General features: G+C 37.0%; 2 protein-coding genes across 2 annotated transcripts in view; both read left to right on the forward strand.

The window, feature by feature from the left end:
• Positions 1-18009, forward strand: part of LOC123671129 — a 503163-nt gene that overhangs the window by 133599 nt on the left and 351555 nt on the right. The window lies entirely within an intron of this gene.
• LOC123671114 lies at positions 11872-17954 on the forward strand. The gene is made up of 4 exons (XM_045604805.1): positions 11872-12319; positions 14136-16964; positions 17658-17810; positions 17875-17954. The coding sequence occupies exons 1-4, from the start codon at positions 11872-11874 to the stop codon at positions 17952-17954; spliced, it is 3510 nt and encodes a 1169-aa protein (XP_045460761.1).

An 18009-nucleotide genomic window follows, 5' to 3' on the forward strand; every position in this document is an offset into this window, starting at 1 on the left:
TGGTGGATGCGCCGGAGTAAACCCTGAGCGAAATTTATTTCTTAGATCTTTCTTTCTCAAATGGAGTTTGTCTGTCCGGTTCCTTATTGCGAGCAACTCTTATTTGGAACTACCAGGCAGAACTCCTTATCTTGAGGAGAGGGGTCGCTAATTTCCGATCTCCGGATCACCGCGGTGTTTTGGGCTAATTACCCTGTCCGATCTGACTCGAATCGTGAATTGGAGGATGCGCCAGAGTATACCCTGAACGAAATTCATTTCTTAGGTCTTTCTTTCTCAAGTGGAGTCTGTCTGTCCGGTTCCTTATTGCGAGCAACTCTTATTTGGAACTACCAGGCAGAACTCCTTATCTTGAGGAGAGGGGTCGCTAATTTCCGATCTCCGGATCACGGCAGTGTTTTGGGCTAATTACCCTGTCCGGTCTGACTCGAGTCTAGAATTGGTGGATGCGCCAAAGTATACCCTGAACGACATTCATTTCTTAGATCTTTCTTTCTCAAGTGGAGTTTGTCTGTCCGGTTCCTTATTGCGAGCAACTCTTATTTGGAACTACCAGGCAGAACTCCTTATCTTGAGGAGAGGGGTCGCTCATTTCCGATCTCCGGATCACCGCGGTGTTTTGGGCTAATTACCCTGTCCGATCTGACTCGAGTCGTGAATTGGTGGATGCGCCGAAGTATACCCGAGTGAAATTTATTTCTCAGATCTTTCTTTCTCAAGTGGAGTTTGTCTGTCCGGTTTCTTATTGCGAGCAACTCTTATTTGGAACTACCAGGCAGAACTCCTTATCTTGAGGAGAGGGGTCGCTCATTTCCGATCTCCGGATCACCGCGGTGTTTTGGGCTAATTACCCTGTCCGATCTGACTCGAGTCGTGAATTGGTGGATGCGCCGAAGTATACCTGGGTGAAATTTATTTCTCAGATCTTTCTTTCTCAAGTGGAGTTTGTCTGTCTGGTTCCTTATTGCGAGCAACTCTTATTTGGAACTACCAGGCATAACTCCTTATCTTGGGGAGAGGGGTCGCTTAATTCCGATCTCCGGATCACAGCAGCCTTTTCAGCGAATTACCCTGTCCGGTCTGACTCGAGTCCAGAATTGGTGGATGCGCCATAGTATACCCCGAACGAAGTTTATTTCTTGGATTTATTTTGGTGGATGTTCCGACAAATACCCTGATTGACATCTGTTTCTAAGACCCAACTTTCTCAGGTGGAATCTGTGTGTCGGGTCCCTTATTGCGAGCAACTCTTATTTGGGACCACCAGACAGAATTCCTTATCTTGTGGAGCGGGTTCGCTTATTTCCGATTCACGGATCACCGTGGTCATTTCGGTGAGTCACCCTGCCCAGTCCGACCTGAGATTTATTTTGGTGGATGCGCCGACAAGTACCCTGATTGAAATCTGTTTCTAAGACCCAACTTTCTCAGGTGGAATCCGTGTGTCGGGTCCCTTATTGCGAGCAACTCTTATTTGGGACCACCAGACGGAATTCGTTATCTTGTGGAGAGGGGTCGCGTATTTCCGATTCACTGATCACCGTGGTCATTTCGGTGAGTCACCCTGCCCAGTCTGACTTAATATCAATTTTTGGTGGATGCGCCGATACAAGACCTGATTCGAAGATATTGTTCAGGCTTGCTGTTTCTAATAAAGAGGTATCGAACCGAACCGTACGGAACACAGGATAGGTAGTCACATCTGACTTATTAGACTGCATTTCACACGCCAATCTGCATGCTTTCCACGCTTGTCCGCACTTAGCCGTTTTTATCATCGCTCACTTTGCTTGCTCACTGCTTACTCATTTCTGCTGCTTGATATACGCCACCTGCTCACCTCGCTTAGTTCTCGTTCCGTACCGTGTTGCATTGTAAATATTTGCTTTTGGTGTTTAGTAGCCTTTTGCATTATTGTATATATAGGATAGTATTGTATATAATTTGGTGTTGTACATAAGGGAACGAATATTGTTAAATATAGTGTGTTTCGTCAGGGTGTCTTTTATTGATCTCATAGACATTTACTGCCATTTAGTGAAAGAAATCACCACTGGTCAATCGCTCTTATCTTAGATTGAATCGAACCCTTCTCCAACTGTTTAAAAGCTACCCAGGGTCGATAATAGTGAGCGACGTAAGGAATTGCGACCTTATAAAACCTATCGCAATTGGCGCCCGGGGTAATAAAGAAGGGAAATAGTAAACAATCAACAATCCGAAGAAAGTCGCCGTCACAATATATATATATATATATATATATATATATATATATATATATATATATATATATATATATATATATATATATATATATATATATATATATATATATATATATATATATATATATATATATATATATATATATATATATATATATATATATATATATATCTGAACCTTGCATCCAGCAACCAACCAACTGAACCTCCTACATCTGAGAAATTATCTGAAGAATGGCATGGCAAAGCCCTTCATGGTAGATATCCGACGGCCCTGAAACGAAGAACAGTCAATAAAGAAAAATCAGTCTCCTACCTCAAATCTGGATATCTATTTGCCGAGACGGAGGGCAGGTTGGCGGCCATCCAAGATCAGGTGGTCCCCACAAGAGCGTACCTGAAAAATATAATAGGGAAAAACATACCTAATGATAGATGCCGCAAGTGTGCTCAGTCGCTTGAAACCATTCAGCACATCACCTCGTCCTGTTCGGTAATGGCTCCCAGAAAGTACACAGATCGCCACAACGCTATGGCCAAGATATACCACCAGGCCATTGCCATCCAAGCCGGACTAATAAAAGAAACAAAGAAGGTGCATGAGTATATACCAAGGGAAATACTGGAGAATGATGGAACTAGGTTATATTGGGATTCTCTACTTACCACGGACAGGCCTGTTCCACACAATAGACCCGACATTGTCATATTCGACAAAGCGAACAGGAAGGTGATAATCATCGACATCACCATTCCAGCGGATGACAACATCGAAAGAGCTTACACTGAAAAAAGGACTAAATATCATGACCTGTCATTCGAATTAAAAGAAATCTACAAACTCACCAGCACTACGATACTTCCCCTTATCATCAGCACGAATGGACTGGTTGAGGAACATTTAGTTGAAAATATCACCATCTTGGATTGGAAGAGAGACTCATATCGGATGCACAAAGAGAGGTGATCTTGTGGACGACAAGAATTTACGCGGATTTTTGACCAGTGAGTAACAATGCCTTGGCCAACTCGGCCCGGCATTCTCGCTCCTCAAGCCATACCCTATAAAGGTGGTTAAAAAAAAAAAAAAAAAAAAAAAAAAATATATATATATATAATAACTATTGTTATAAATTTCATTCAATATATATATATATATATACAAGGTGCGGCACGGAGGGCGGACGTTTTTCAGATGGGCATAACTTTCCCCCACTGAGGACGAGAGAAGTGGGGAAGGTGCCGTTAGACTCGTGTGTTCCTAGCATTTATTTACCAGTTGTCGTCATGGAGCCTTGGACGGTGGAGCATCGTGTTTTCGCCTATGATAGTTTCGTCCGAAATAATGAGTCAGTCACGGTCGTGCAGCGTGAGTTTCGTCGCCATTTCCACATTCATCGGAATAGAGCTATTCCCTCTCGAAACACCATCCTTCGTTGGGTTGAATCACTTCGCAGACGTGGTGAACTGATCAACAGAAGACCAAGAGGACCTGTGCGAACAGTTCGAACGCCTGAAAATGTTGAACGCGTTCGACAAGCCATTCTTCGCAGTCCGTCGAGATCTGCTCGGAAACATGCTGCTGCACTTCGCCTCGGTGATCGTTCGGTGAGGCGAATTTTGCATATGGATCTTCGTTCTCACCCCTACAAATTGGCCATTGTGCAACAGTTACACCCCGGAGATTATGCACAACGAATGAACTTCGCACGTGAGATGGAAGCACTGATCGATCAAAATGAGAACCTCATTTTGTTCATGAGTGACGAAGCCCACTTTCACCTCAACGGCATGGTTAACCGGCAGAATTGCCGTTATTGGGCTAATGATAATCCGCAACACTTACACGAAAGACCGATGCACAGCCCAAAAGTTACGGTTTGGTGCACTGTATCGCAAACTCGCATTGGCATTGTCATTGGCCCTTACTTCTTCGAAGACGTTAATGGTCGTGCTGTTACCGTGAACTCAGAACGGTACGTCGAAATGATCAACAACTTCTTTATCCCCGAATTACGACGGCAACGTGTTCCAATCCGACGTTTGTGGTTCCAACAGGATGGGGCGACCGCCCACACAGCCAGAGCATCAATGGACGTTATTCGCCCTCTCTTCCCTGGTCGCCTTATTTCCAGGTTTGGCGATGTTCATTGGCCTCCCCGGTCCCCAGATTTATCCATATGCGATTTTTTTCTTATGGGGACACCTCAAGGCTAGAGTATACGAGACCAAGCCCCGAACTCTGGACGAATTGAAAAGGGCTATTCGCGTGGAAGTTGCCCAAGTTGAGAGAGCGATGTTGGAGAGAGTCTACGCGAACTTCCAAGAGCGCCTCCAGCACTGCATCATCGATTTCGGCCACCACATGCCTGATGTGATTTTCCACACTTGACTGTCTCAAATGCTATTTCCTTGAGAATCTGATTCCGTCAATAAATGTGTTTTTGAGTAAAAATTAACGCTTTTATTATTTTTTTAAAACCATCCATCCTCCGTGCCGCACCCTGTATGTATATATATAGATATATATATATATATATATATATATATATATATATATATATATATATATATATATATATATATATACAGGGTGTTTCATCATAAACTGGACAAACATATATATTTGTGTAGAGGACATCGGGAGAATCATTTTTGCCTTATACATTATATCCCGTTTTCGACGCATAAGCGAGATACAGGGTGTTAAACGTCAATATTGAGCAAGATTCTTATGGGTATGGTCAGTTTTGTATAACACTCAAAGAAACGGTTTTTGGTGAAATCTCAGTATTTTTGGGTCCTCTATTCAGAACAGTTGATGAAATCCGAAAAAAGAATTACAAAATGGCGGAAAACCTGCAACGTTCCTAACTTTTTTTTCCGGTGGTCAAATTGAATTTTAGTTTCTGAATGAACACAATTTTCTAAGAATTTCTGTGCAAAAATTTTTTCAAAAATCGAACACAAATTTTTTTTTACATGTCTACAGCGATAAAAATATTTCACCCGAAATGGATGAAATTTTGTACAATTGTACTCCTTCAATTATCAATCACGAATATGAAAACAAAATTGTAAAATATTGAACGGTTTCGTTACTACAGCCATTCAAATGTTTCATTTAAACCTCCAAAAAAAATTCAGAATGCCTTCTTAGAGTCAAAATTATTAAATTATTGCTATTTCCAAAAATTCCGGATGCTGAAATGTATTTATACCAAAAAAATTCGGTGAAACTTAGTTGGGAGTCGAACCCTCGATTCCAACGTAAGTATTAATGAAGAAATTAAGACAGTTCTAAGGGTATTAATATTCGTTGCTAAGCAACGGAAGTTCGTAGCTCATAGAATTCTACTGCTTATTTGAATTTCACTGAATATAATTTCGCAAGTATCTTGACACGAATTTGTTTGGAAACGAAAATGAAATATTCTCTTTTGGAAAAAATGTCATGGTTCATGCTCATTAGTAAACGAATTATTCAAGGAATAAACCTGAATTTTTTACTAATAATTCTACATTTTATAAACACAAAAAAAACAGATTAGTGGAAAAATCAATTTATAAATCGTTTTCGAAGATGTTTCCATTTTTAAGAATACACATTCTCGCCCTTTTCGCAACACTATCGACCGCATTGCGGGGTTTTGCCGGATCTCCTCGGCAGCTGATTCAATTCGTTGAATAAGTTCTTCCTTTGAGTTTACTGGAGCTCTCTTATCATAAACAAGACTTTTGAGATGTCCCCAGAAATAAAAATCAAGTGGTGTGAGATCCGGCGAACGAGGAGGCTATGCGATAGGTCCTAATCGGCCAATCCATCGGCGTGGGTATTCTTCATCTAGATACCCTCTTACATCACGAGTTGTGTGGGCAGGGCAACCATCATGCTCGTACCAAATGCCCTGAATCTGACTCAGCGGAATATCTTCAAGAAGATCTGGCAGAATCTCCGTCAGGAAGTGATAATAGCCGTTTCCAGTCAATGTTTGAGGAAGAATGTATGGTCCGATAATGAATTTATCTTTTATTCCCGCCCAAACATTAACTGAAAACCTCTTCTGGCTATTTTTTGATACCGTGGCATGCGGATTTTCTCTATGCCATAAAATATTATTTTTTCTGTTGAAGAAACCATCCCTATGAAAAGTAGTTTCATCCGTAAATAAAATTTGATGGAGAAAATCCCTATTTCCACGTACTCTTCTCAAAATAAACTGACAGAATTCTTTTCTTCTATGAAAATCACCGTCTTCTAAAGTTTTGCAAAGTTGGAAATGGAACGGATGGAAGCTGTTCCTTTTGAGTACTCTCCAAACAGTAGTTTTACTTTTATTCACTGAAGGGTGGTTCGAAAGAGTTCTTGTTGAAATCATTGGGTTATCTCCTACTAAATTAAGGATGCGATCATCGTTTGTTCTTATTGTTTCCTTCTTTTTCCGGTGCAAATCTCCTTCTTCACGTAATTTGCGTACCTAATGTTTCATAAAAAGTTTTGAAGTTTGGCAAATTTCTGCTTGGAAATCTGCGGGAGTAAATTTCCCTTGCTTTTCTACCTGAGCAATTCACTTCATAATAAGCCTGCACAATATCATTTTTTCCTAAAAGAGAATATTTCATTTTCGTTTCCAAACAAATTCGTGTCACGATACTTGCGAAATTATATTCAGTGAAATTCAAATAAGCAGTAGAATTCTATGAGCTACGAACTTCCGTTGCTTAGCAACGAATATTAATATCCTTAGAACTGTCTTAATTTCTTCATTAATACTTACGTTGGAATCGAGGGTTCGACTCCCAACTAAGTTTCACCGAATTTTTTTGGTATAAATACATTTCAGCATCCGGAATTTTTGGAAATAGCAATAATTTAATAATTTTGACTCTAAGAAGGCATTCTGAATTTTTTTTTGGAGGTTTAAATGAAACATTTGAATGGCTGTAGTAACGAAACCGTTCAATATTTTACAATTTTGTTTTCATATTCGTGATTGATAATTGAAGGAGTACAATTGTACAAAATTTCATCCATTTCGGGTGAAATATTTTTATCGCTGTAGACATGTAAAAAAAAATTTGTGTTCGATTTTTGAAAAAATTTTTGCACAGAAATTCTTAGAAAATTGTGTTCATTCAGAAACTAAAATTCAATTTGACCACCGGAAAAAAAAATTAGGAACGTTGCAGGTTTTCCGCTATTTTGTAATTCTTTTTTCGGATTTCATCAACTGTTCTGAATAGAGGACCCAAAAATACTGAGATTTCACCAAAAACCGTTTCTTTGAGTGTTATACAAAACTGACCATACCCATAAGAATCTTGCTCAATATTGACGTTTAACACCCTGTATCTCGCTTATGCGTCGAAAACGGGATATATTGTATAAGGAAAAAATGATTCTCCCGATGTCCTCTACACAAATATATATGTTTGTCCAGTTTATGATGAAACACCCTATATATATATTAATATATGTATGTATATATATAGATATATATATATATATACAGGGTGAGTCTTTGAATTGTACATATATTTTAACCCAATATTCCTGAGGTCAAAAGAAACACTTTTTTCCTTTACCATTTTTTCCGATTCGGCCCGGTTAAAAAGATACAGGCTGTTGAAAATCGTTAAAAAAATGTGATTTTCGGCTATATCTCGTAAATGGTTGTATCGAAGGAAATGATTTTTGAAATATAGCTTTTTTTTGATGTGATACATCTTCTCCGAACACCAGATTCCATACACATTCTTCTGTTTCTTTGTTATGAACATAACATACCATAAAAATACCAGAAATTCGAAGAAACCAACTCTTAATAGTAATTTGAACGTTCATTGAAGAATATTTGGCTAATTTGAAAAATAAAAGTATTCTTCATATTTTCTCGTACAAAGCGCCGTTTTCGAATAACTTGATCTTAAAAAAAAAAAATTATCTGTGAAATTCAAAAAATTGGGTACTTTGGCTGAATGCAACTCTGTTCTATTGTGGAAAAAAAAACCACAGAAATGAATATTTACTATGAAGTCATGTCTCAGATTTTAGAATTGAAGTACTAGCCAACTTAGTTTGAAAATGAAGTTATTTGAATAAGCTCACCTCAACTCCTCGATTTGATTAAAAATCACTGAGCTTTGGCACAGCTCTGATAATAAGAAGATACTTCACTAAAATCAACATTCTTTTTGAAAAGTCCAGATTATTCATAAAACCCATGTTTAAAAAAGTTTTCACAAAATAGTCCCATTATAATGACAACAATCAATATCCCACTAAAGACTGCTGCTATCGAACAATACTGTATTCTTCTTCGGCTCATTCAAACTCACATCGAAACATATCACTAGGACTAGGTACATACTAGACAAATTTTCATGTGATTGAGATTGAATACTTTTATTCTTTTGCTATTCCATAAATTCATCCTAAGAGCTTATGATTGACATACTTCCAAGAGGGCCATAATTGTTTTAATGTGAAGACAAATTAGGTGAGTTGAAAGAAACCAAATATTCTATTGTGGATATTTACATTGAATACTTCTCATTTATTTTCAATGCCAAAATCAAGATGAATTAAGTAGTAAAGTTGGCTATAATGTAGGTACACATTAACAACAAATTTGATTACAAGTGGAGTCTAACATTTTCCATTGATTACAGAGCCAGAATATTTTCCATATTTCCATATTTTCATACTGATGGTTTCAAAAATATTGATGCATTTCAATATTTTTATGAGATAGATGGAACAAATCAAATGCTTCATTTCATAACAAATATCTTATAACAATAACAGTGTAAACTGTAAATGAAAATTTTAGGTTAGAACTTAGAACATAGATTATTCGAACCGAACTGCTGTGTTTATATTTGGCATCACTCGAAATTTGAAATTCAAACTTAAAACCACAGATTACTATAGTCTGTGTTAGATCTTTCATAGATGAATATTATTTATTTGAGATTTTAAGGTTAATTCTTGCACGAAAAATAAACAACGATATCATATAAATGAAATATAATGAATGAATGGATATGAGTATCAGAGCTAATATGGGTGGTAGCGAGCTCATTGCTCAATTCGTTATAATTATCGAAAATGAAATAGAAATCAAGAGAAGAATATTTAATCTTTAGCGTCAACGAAATTGGAATAACTCATTTATTTGATTATAAACACTACTTTGTTCAACAAATGGAATGTTAAACGTGAGTTTATGATGGTTTTTCTAATTTAGTAGCTTATTTCCAAGGTTCAAGAGGTATATCTTATGCTTGAGAAAACTTCAGTGTTCCGGTTTTCAGGGGTGAATTAGCTCATTTTGAAAATTTAAAATGGCTATATCTTTTTAACAGGGCCGAATCGGAAAAAATGGTAAATGAAAAAAGTGTTTCTTTTGACCTCAAGAACCTTCGGTTAAAATATATGTACAAGTCAAAGACTCACCCTGTATATATATATATATATATATATATATCTATATATATACATACAGGGTGCGGCACGACTGTTATCTGGAGACAATATATATATATATATATATATATATATATATATATATATATATATATATATATATATATATATATATATATATATATATATATATATATATATATATATATATATATATATATATATATATATATATATATATATATATATATATATATATATATATATATATATATATGGGCAGTACCCTGTATAAGCTACTCGTTTGGAGTCATCAAATGGTTCAACACGGAACTAAAAGATATTGATCAGAAAGTTAGGGCACTACTCACCAAACACGGCATTCACCATCCGCATGCATCCGTCAATAGGTTATATGTTCCAAGGCATGAAGGGGGGAGAGGGCTGCAGAACCTGGAAATGATACATGACAGAACAGTTCGCGACACAAGAGAATATTTTCTGAATAAAAACTTACCGTTTCACCGAACCATATGTCGAGAAGATGACCGCTTGAGTCCGCTGAACCTGGCAGGACAAATCGAACCACAACAACTTACCATCGAAAAATTGACTCAGGAGTGGCACAGCAAAGCGCTACATGGAAGGTATCCCGGGACCCTAAAAAACGATCACGTCAATAAAGAATACTCACTTACTTACCTTAAATCCGGATACCTATTTCCTGAAACTGAAGGAAGATTGATCGCCATTCAGGACCAAGTGGTCCCAACAAGATCATACATTAAGAACATTACTAGACGCAACATACCCACGGATAAATGTCGAAAGTGCTCCCAGGTGACTGAATCCATTCAGCACGTCACCTCATCTTGCTCCATCCTGGCTCCAACTGACTATACGCAGCGACATGACGCGATGGCCAGAGTTTACCATCAGGCGATAGCCAAAAAGTGCGGACTAATAAAAAAAACAGTAAGACCGTTTGAATACCGACCCAGTAACATATTAGAAAACGAGCACTACAAATTATACTGGGATAATTTTATCACAACGGACCAGACAATCAAACACAACCGACCCGACATCCTGCTCCACAATAAAATAGAGAGAACGATGGAAATCCTGGACGTTGCTATCCCGGCCGATGACAACATAGCTAAAGCTTTCACGGAAAAACTAACGAAATATCAGGACCTGGCATTTGAGATGAAGACAATCTATGGCCTCAAATCAACAACCATACTGCCACTAGTCATGTCCACCAATGGGCTAGTGGAGAAACACCTAGTTGACAACACCCTAAGACTAGGTTTAGAAAAAGAGCTCGTGAGCACAGCTCAAAAAGAAGTAATCCTCGCCAATACTAGACTGGTGAGGAAGTTCCTTACATCCCTCTGAGCAGCCTTGGCACAAACTGTCCGGCTGTTCAGGGTTTACCTACCCTTTATGGTGATATTAAAAAAAAAAAAAAAAAAAAAAAAAAAAAAAAAAAAAAAAAAAAAAAAAAATATATATATATATATATATATATTGTCTCCAGATAACAGTCGTACTATAAATATCGTGAATCTATTAAGGGAATTCGACTGATAAGAAGGATTTCGGTTTTACTCTTTATTCATACCAAGCTTTCGGATCTGATTGGTTCCTTCCTCAGGGTTACTACAATTTCAACAATTAAAATTAAAATTACATATACAAAAGGAACTATCACAAATCTTTAAAAACAGTCACTTACAGAATTTGAGGTTGTCTCCTTAATAAGTTAAAATTCATCAATTAACGCAAATTTTCAAGTAAATTAGTCTCAAATACTCTATCAGTTGGATTAATCTTTCTTTGTCAATTGGATGTGAAGTATAAAAAGTTTGTCTAACCTAACTTGATTATTTACTTTGGTACATATCACAGAATCGCGTCGCGTCAACTTTGGTTTACTTTTTCTTCTTATTTTATTCGTCTAGTGGTCCATCATAGAATCGTTCCCGGTTTGGATATGTTAACAGGAACGTGTAAACATTGCTTAATCTTTGTACGTGGTGTACAAGTGAAAGAGAAGATGAAAATAATTATGTTCCATTCCTGGATACAAAGGTTTGCAGAATAAATAACATAATTAAACTGGACTGGTATCAAAAAGAAACAAATTCAAACAAATTCATACATTTCAAATCAGAACATCCGATAAACATGAAAATAAATTGTATCAAAGAAATGAAAAACAGGATACAAAAAATCTGCCATCCAGATATGGTGGATGCGAACATAAAGAAATTACATGAGATCTTTCGGCAAAATTCCTATCCAAAACAAATGCTCGACAAACTAATGTATGAAACTGACAGAGTCTCCATAACAGAACCTCGACGAAAACCTGAACAAATTGAAAATATAGTTCAAGATGATCCTGTAATAAAATATGGCAGCCTTCCCAACATAGGAAATCTAACCAGCAAAATTAAGAATTGTTTTAAAGATGAAAAAGTAAAAATGAGTACATACAACACGAAAACTATCAAGATGTTATACAGTAAATTGAAAGATACAACACCAAACCCACTGAAATCTAATGTAGTGTATAAAATTAAATGTTCCGAATGTGATGGCACCTATGTGGGACAGACATCTCAATGGTTAAAGAGTCGATTAACGTTACATAAGAGTGATATCCGGACAATGAACCCACGATGTGCTTTAGCTGTACACTCAATGAAAAAGGATCACAAAATTGATTTTGAAAATACAGAAGTATTATGTACGGAAGATAAATATAATAAAAGACTGATACAAGAAATGATCAACATAAGAAATCAAGAAAATCCAATAAATAAAAAAAAACCGACGTACAAAGATTAAGCAATGTTTACACGTTCCTGTTAACATATCCAAACCGGGAACGATTCTATGATGGACCACTAGACGAATAAAAATAAGAAGAAAAAGTAAACCAAAGTTGACGCGACGCGATTCTGTGATATGTACCAAAGTAAATAATCAAGTTAGGTTAGACACACTTTTTATACTTCACATCCAATTGACAAAGAAAGATTAATCCAACTGATAGAGTATTTGAGACTAATTTACTTGAAAATTTGCGTTAATTGATGAATTTTAACTTATTAAGAGTCTGTTTACACCACACTGCTTGGGAAGCAGAGGGGTCGCAACGTGAAGGGACAAGATCGGGTGGGCGTTGACTATCGTAGTAAAAATATAGAGAACGTATTAGCCCCTCAGCCCAGATTGAATGAATTTGTAACGCATTGGGATGATCTCGTTTCTTTCTCGAGTTCTACTAGTGCGTGTCGGAATATGCAGCCGCATATTCGACATTTTGATGAAATGAAATGATTGTCAAATGGTCACCTATGATTATGGTTGTAATTGTAAAGACGGTTTCTTTATAATAAGAACAGAGTTGAGAAACACGAACTGTTTTTTAGGTTTTGAAAAAGACTCTACTTTCCATAATTACTTGATATCGAATTGAGAATCCAAATACGCTTTGATATACCATTATCCTCATTTTTTGAATTGTTAAAAACTCTTATGAATTAAATGGAATGAATTTTGAAATATCTAATCCGAAATAAAAAAGTTTCATTGAGAATTTTGATGAACACATAAACAAAATTGTTAATGCAACACTCATTGTTTATTTTGTTCTAATTTTATTCTAAATTCGGTTATATAATTATTTATTTTGTTTCGAAACAATCGTTGAATCAATGCGTCGATTTCTTTAATTAATGTTCACATTTATTCCGTTCATTTTGTTCATTTCATTTAGTTGTAGTAAAAAATACGTTGGGAAATCTCGGACTGCATTAGGTGACATATGGGCGAGAGATCAGTTCGAATTCTCGTTCCAAAAAGTGCGCTACGCCGTGAATTGATTCAATCGGAACCACGAAATTTTTGGACATTTTCGCTATTTTCTGCAAGTTTTCTCAAGACAATAGATACTGGGAAGTACCATCTCCAACTCTGGCGTTCATTCCAACAAAGGTAGGTCGAGTGCTTCCAACGTATCTTTTGTGTATTCTTTTTCTCAAATTCTTTTTCCTTATTTTTCTAAATTTTCTGAGCTATCGTAACATTGGTCCTATTCGAGCCAAATTTTCTTTAATTTCCGTTGCTTCGACAATTGTTTCGAAATTATTTCAGTTCAATATTTCACTTTCATTTTTTTCACTATCGATAAATCGATTCACATATTGAGTGTTGCAGTATAATTTGATTTCTTCTTAATTATTTATTTACATTCAGCTTGTTCATTATGAGTGCTAATAAATTGAAACAAAATTATGCTATTCGACAATTACAAATTGACGATGTTGAGGAAATTCTTCCTTTAGCGACAGCAGCGGTCGATGATACAAGTCGTCATGTTAGATTCCGACTTCGATATGAAGAGTTGGAGGATATTCATGAAAAATTTCATAACACTCACAATTCAATTATTTCAATCATTTCAGTTTTAGAAAACCCTGATTTAGTGTCAGAAAAACAGATAAAGTCAGCATTCAATGATACATATTTCACTATAAAAACCATTTATAATAATTTATTCCCCACAATCAGTGGTGATGTTTCGGTCAAATCCTCGAAAGTTACACCTAATGTCAAACTTCCGAAGATTTCTTTGCCATCATTCAGCGGAAATTATAAAGATTGGACAACCTTTCATGACATATTCACTAGTTTGATTCACAATAATGCTAATTTGTCTGATATTGAAAAATTCCAATATCTTCTAAATTCCTTAAAATCCCAAGCTTTGTCATTGTTGAAAGGTTTTCCATTAACAGCACAAAATTACCATATTGCTTTCGACACCTTGACTAAACGTTATCAAAATAAACGTCTTTTGGCGAATTCATATTGGCAAGATATCACGAACATATCAAAGTTGACAAATGAGTCGGTTGAAGGTTTGAGGAACCTACTCGATACATTCTCTGAGAATTTGTCATCTTTGAAAAACTCAGGTTTGCCAGTTGATCAATGGGATTTTGTACTTTTTCATATGATTATTCAGAAACTAGATAACGCTACAATTAAACGTTTTGAATTACAAGAATGCTCGTCAGATATTCCATCGTTCCGAAATTTACACAATTTCCTTCTGAATCAGTGCACCGCTTTAGAATCTGCAGCTCTCTCTACCTCCATTAAACCCAAATACAGTCCACTTGCTCAAACTCAAACCAAACAGCAAAAACCTTCCTCGAGTAAATCAACCTCCACTTTTCTGGCTCAAACTAATAATATTTCTTCAAAAATAAAATGTAATTTTTGCAATTCACCGCATACTATTTACAAATGCTATTCATTTCTGTCCAAAACTCCAACTGAAAGATTGAAAATTGCCCAAAGTAACAATTGGTGTATTAATTGTTTGCATTCAGCGCATGACATTTCGAAATGTGCTTCTAAATCAAGTTGTCGCACTTGTTCTAGGAAACACCATTCTCTGCTCCATATCGATTCCGATGAAAATGAAAAACAAACCTATCCCTCTTCTTCTGATATCAATTCATGTAACTCAGCTCAGAGTTTCACTACCACTGCGTCTTCCAACGTTCTTCTCGCTACAGCTCAAGTAGAAATTCTCGATGCCTGGGGGAATTATAAAACTGTCAGAGTTCTTTTAGATAGTGGTTCCCAAACTAATATAATTACTAAAAAGTGTGTTGCTTCACTAGGGTTAACATTATCTAAATCATTTCTATGCATAAAAGGCATAGGAGAAAGATCATCACCATCAACTTCCACTGCCACTTGCACAATCCGCCCCCGAGAAGGGATTCACCCAATCTTTACCTTCGATGCTGTTGTCATCCCAAGAATATGTTCAGACTTGCCAAACTTCACAACAAAATTTTCATTCCACGATTCACTGAATTTGGCGGATCCAAATTTCAATAAACCTGGTAGTGTCGACATACTTCTGGGAGCTGAAATATTTCCCTCTTTACTTCTTGATGGTCGTCAAGAAGGTGGAGTAGGAGAACCTTCAGCACTCGAAACTGTGTTCGGTTGGGTCTTGATGGGTAGAACTCATTCTTCTTGTAAGGTAGTAAATGCATTGCATGTGACTCTAGATTCATCTCTGAACGCAACTTTGAAGGCATTCTGGGAACTCGAAGAACTTCCAATTTTGGCATCAGAATCACATTCTCCCGATGAAATTCTCTGTGAAGAGATTTTCAAGAAAGATATCTCTCGAGATTGTAAGACAGGTCGTTTTAGTGTATCATTACCCTTCAAACAATCAATTCCCGTTTCATTCGGTGACACCTATTCATTGGCATTGCGTCGTTTCTTGTTGCTGGAGAAACGACTCAATAAAGATTCCTCTCTGCGGAAACAATATAGTGATTTCATGAAAGATTATTTGGAATCTGATCATATGACATTGGTAGATTCAATGCCTTCTGATGAATTCTCCTATTTTATCCCACATCATTGCGTTCTCAAACCCGATAGCACTTCCACCAAACTAAGGGTTGTGTTTGATGCCTCAGCAAAGGTGGCTGGTCATTCATCTTTGAATGATTGCCTTCTTACAGGCCAAAAGTTACAAAAGGATATTGCCACCATCCTTCTCCGATTTCGTACACATAAGTTTGTCTTCACGGCCGATATACGACAAATGTATCGGCAAATTCTGATTCACACGAATCATCGTAAATATCACCGCATTCTCTGGAGATTTTCACCCTCAGAATCCATAAAGTGTTATGAGTTAAACACTGTCACGTATGGGCTGTCTTCGGCTCCTTTTCTAGCGCTTCGAACCTTGCGTCATTTGGCTATAGATGAAAAAGATAGTTGTCCTTTAGCTTCTAGGATCCTTGATGAGGATATATACATTGATGATGTCGTGTCAGGTTCCGATAATGTTCAGAATGCCATTGATCTCAGAAATGAGCTCATTTATCTTTTGAACAAAGGGGGCTTCGAATTGCGAAAATGGGCCAGTAATGAGCCGGAAATCCTCGAAGGAATTCCAATAGAACATCAGCTGATGCAGTCATTTTCATTCACTGATGGGGAATTCATGAAGATTCTTGGACTTTGCTGGAATCCGAATATCGATACTTTTTCATTTGTTACATCTAAAATAGATTCCATTTGCACGAAACGTAGCATATTATCACAACTTGCTCGAACTTACGACCCCTTGGGCTTCTTAACTCCTTTTACTTTTTTCATGAAGCATCTCATACAGGTTCTTTGGACTCAAGGTTTACAGTGGGACCAGACCCCTACTTCTGACGTCGTAAACTGTTGGAATCAATGTAAGTTTGAACTTTCTCATCTACAAAATCTACGTATTCCTCGTTGCATTTTTCCAGAATCATATACCAGATGTGAATTACATGGATTCGGTGATAGCAGTGAAAAAGGTTATGCAGCAGTCGTCTACTTTCGTTTCTTTTATTCATCGGGACAAATTGAAACTTTTCTTATTTGTGCAAAATCCAAAGTTGCTCCCATTAAGCGCATATCTCTTCCTCGTCTGGAGTTATGTGCTGCTCTATTATTAGCGAAACTTATTTCCTTTGTAGTCTCAACCTATCCATCAGGTATATTTTCTGACCTATTCGCCTGGTCAGATTCAACCGTTGCTCTATCTTGGATAAAATCGTCCCCTCATAAGTGGAAATCTTTTGTGAGCAATCGAACCACAAAAATTCAAAATCTTGTTCCCCCTGAAAACTGGTTTCATGTTAAATCAGAGGATAACCCTGCTGACTTTGGCTCTCGCGGTTTAACTCCGCTAAAATTGATAAATTGCAGTAAGTGGTGGTCGGGACCAGCTTGGTTGAGATCGAACCAAATTCTGAGCACTTCATTTGTTGATTCGGAAGATTCTCCTCTCTGTTCGGAAGAAGAACGGAAAATTGTCCTGATAACATCAGTTCAGGCATCCTTGACTGATGACCTAATAACAAAGTTCTCATCTCTCCCGAAAATTCAACGGATTTTAGCATATGTCTTAAGGTTCTGCTTCAATACTCGAAATTCTTCATCGCCTTGCCAAGGCAAGTTGACTTTTCCGGAGCTAACACAGGCCTTACTTTTTCTGGTGAAACAAGTTCAAGCAGATATATTTGCCGTGGAAATCGATCAGCTTCGAAAAGGTAAACTTTTATCTAAGCCCCTCAGAAAACTGAATCCTTTTCTTGACTCAGATGATGTTCTCAGGGTGGGCGGTAGAATTTCTCTTTCAGGGCTCTCTTTTGAGAGCAAACACCCTGCCTTACTTCCTTGCCAACATCCTCTGACGGACCTCATAATTCGTCATTTCCACTTTAAACACCTACATCCAGGTCACCAAGC

The sequence above is a fragment of the Harmonia axyridis genome, chromosome 1 (assembly GCF_914767665.1).
Source record: "Harmonia axyridis chromosome 1, icHarAxyr1.1, whole genome shotgun sequence".
Lineage (NCBI taxonomy): Eukaryota > Metazoa > Arthropoda > Insecta > Coleoptera > Coccinellidae > Harmonia > Harmonia axyridis.